Here is a 2,054-nt window from a genome sequence, read left to right on the forward strand (position 1 = left end):
CCCGCCGTTCCCTGGCTGCACCTAAAAATTCTGTCCATAAAAATAATGAACAGAATTGGTAACGAAGGGCAGCCTTGGCGGAGTCCAACATGCACTGGAAACAGGTTTGACATACTGCTGGCAATGTGAACCAAGCTCCTACTCTGGTCATACAGGGTACGGACAGCCCGTAACAACAAGTCCCGCACCCCATAATCCCGAAGTACCTCCGACAGGATGCCATGAGGGACATGGTCAAATGCCTTCTCCAGATCCACAAAACACATGTAGACTGGTTGGGCAAACTCCCATGAACCCTCCAACAGCCTAGTGAGGGTATAGAGCTGGTCCAGTGTTCCATGGCCAGGGTGAAAACAGTACTGTTCTTCCTGAATCCGAGGTTTGACTATCGACCGAATTCTCCTCTCCAGTACCCTGGCATACACTTTCCCGGGGAGGCTGAGAAGTGTGATCCCCCTATAGTTGGAACACACTCTCCGGTCTCCCTTCTTAAAAAGGGGGACCACCACCCCAGTCTGCCAGTTCAGAGGCACTGCTGCAGCAATGCTGCAGAGGCATGTCAGCCAAGACAGCCCCACAACATCCATAGACTTGCAAAACTCGCAGCAGACATCATACACCCCTGGAGCCACCGAGGAGTTCCTTAACTACCTTGTCAACTTCAACCAGAGTAATGGACAAGTCCCCTCCCGAGTTCCCAGCCCTGGCTTCCTTTACAGAAGGCATGTCAGGGGGATTGAGGACATCTTCATTCCTAAGTGTCCATCTTCTGTACCACCTGTTTTTTATGGTCTAGATAGGCTAGAAACCTTTGTCCCAGTATCATTGCCTCAACTCGAAAAATATGTCTCACAGTTAAAATCTGCTTCTTCCCCCCGTGATCCTGTCCCTACCAGGATGGTCAATGAGGTTATTGATACTATTGGCCCCACTCGTCACATTCATCAACTCCTGCCTTGAGCTGGGCATGGTTCCGAACTCTCTCAAGCATGCAGTAGTGAGACCACTTTTAAAAAAGCCCAACCTTGATCTTTCTCTTTTGTCTAATTTCTGCCCAATTTCCCATTTACCTTTCTTATCCAAGGTCATGGAAAAGTTTGTCCTTATCCAAGTGCAGTCTCATTTGGATCGGCTCAATATTGGTGACAGATTTCAATCAGGTTTTAAGCCTCACCATAGTACAGGATCTGTGCTGCTGAAGGTCCATAATGACATTGCTTTGGCCCTTGATGCTAAACAGCTTGTCACTGTAGCTCTGATAGATCTATCAGCAGCTTTTGATACCATTGATCATACAGTTCTGCTCTTCCACTTAGAACATTACTCTGGCCTGAAAGGCCCTGCTCTTAGCTGGTTCATTTCTTTTCTGACCAGCAGGACTTTCTCTGTCACTATTGGGGAGTTTTCCTCTACTGTGGCACCCCTTACCTCAGGGGTCCCTCAAGGCTCGATTTTGGCTCTGCTACTCTTTTCTTTGTATATGTTACCACTTGGTTCAATTATATCAAGGCATAATGTGCATTTTCATTTTTATGCAGACGATGTCCAGATTCCAGGTTCCGCCCCAAGTACCTTAAGCCTCTGGATGTTGTGGGGCTGTCTTGGTTGACACGCCTCTGCAATGCCGCATGGCAGTCGGGGACAGTGCCTCTAGACTGGCAGACCGGGGTGGTGGTCCCTCTTTTCAAGAAGGCGGACCAGAGGGTGTGTTCCAACTATAGGGGGATCACACTCCTCAGCCTCCCCGGGAAAGTCTATGCCAGGGTACTGGAGAGGAGAATTCGACCGATAGTCGAACCTCGGATTCAGGAAGAACAATGCGGTTTTCGTCCTGGCCGCGGAACACTGGACCAGCTCTATACCCTCTTCAGAGTGGCAGAGGGTTCATGGGAGTTTGCCCAACCAGTCCACATGTGCTTCGTGGATCTGGAGAAGGCATTCGAACGTGTCCCTCGCAGCGCCCTGTGGGGGGTCCTCCGGGAGTATGGGGTCCGGGGCCCTTTGCTAAGGGCTACCCGGTCCCTGTACGATCGGAGCAGGAGCTTGGTTCGCAT

At 50.3% G+C, this 2,054-nt stretch overlaps 1 protein-coding gene across 1 annotated transcript in view; it reads left to right on the forward strand.

The window, feature by feature from the left end:
* The first annotated feature begins 543 nt into the window (after window positions 1–543).
* Window positions 544–2,054, forward strand: part of LOC109957451 (natterin-3-like) — a 16,307-nt gene continuing 14,796 nt past the window's right edge. The window contains exon 1 of the mRNA XM_020595343.1: window positions 544–670. Within this exon, the coding sequence (XP_020450999.1) occupies window positions 544–670 (127 nt within the window). The remainder of the gene's footprint in view (window positions 671–2,054) is intronic.

Source organism: Monopterus albus, unplaced genomic scaffold, assembly GCF_001952655.1.
Source record: "Monopterus albus unplaced genomic scaffold, M_albus_1.0 scaffold26.1, whole genome shotgun sequence".
Classification (NCBI taxonomy): domain Eukaryota; kingdom Metazoa; phylum Chordata; class Actinopteri; order Synbranchiformes; family Synbranchidae; genus Monopterus; species Monopterus albus.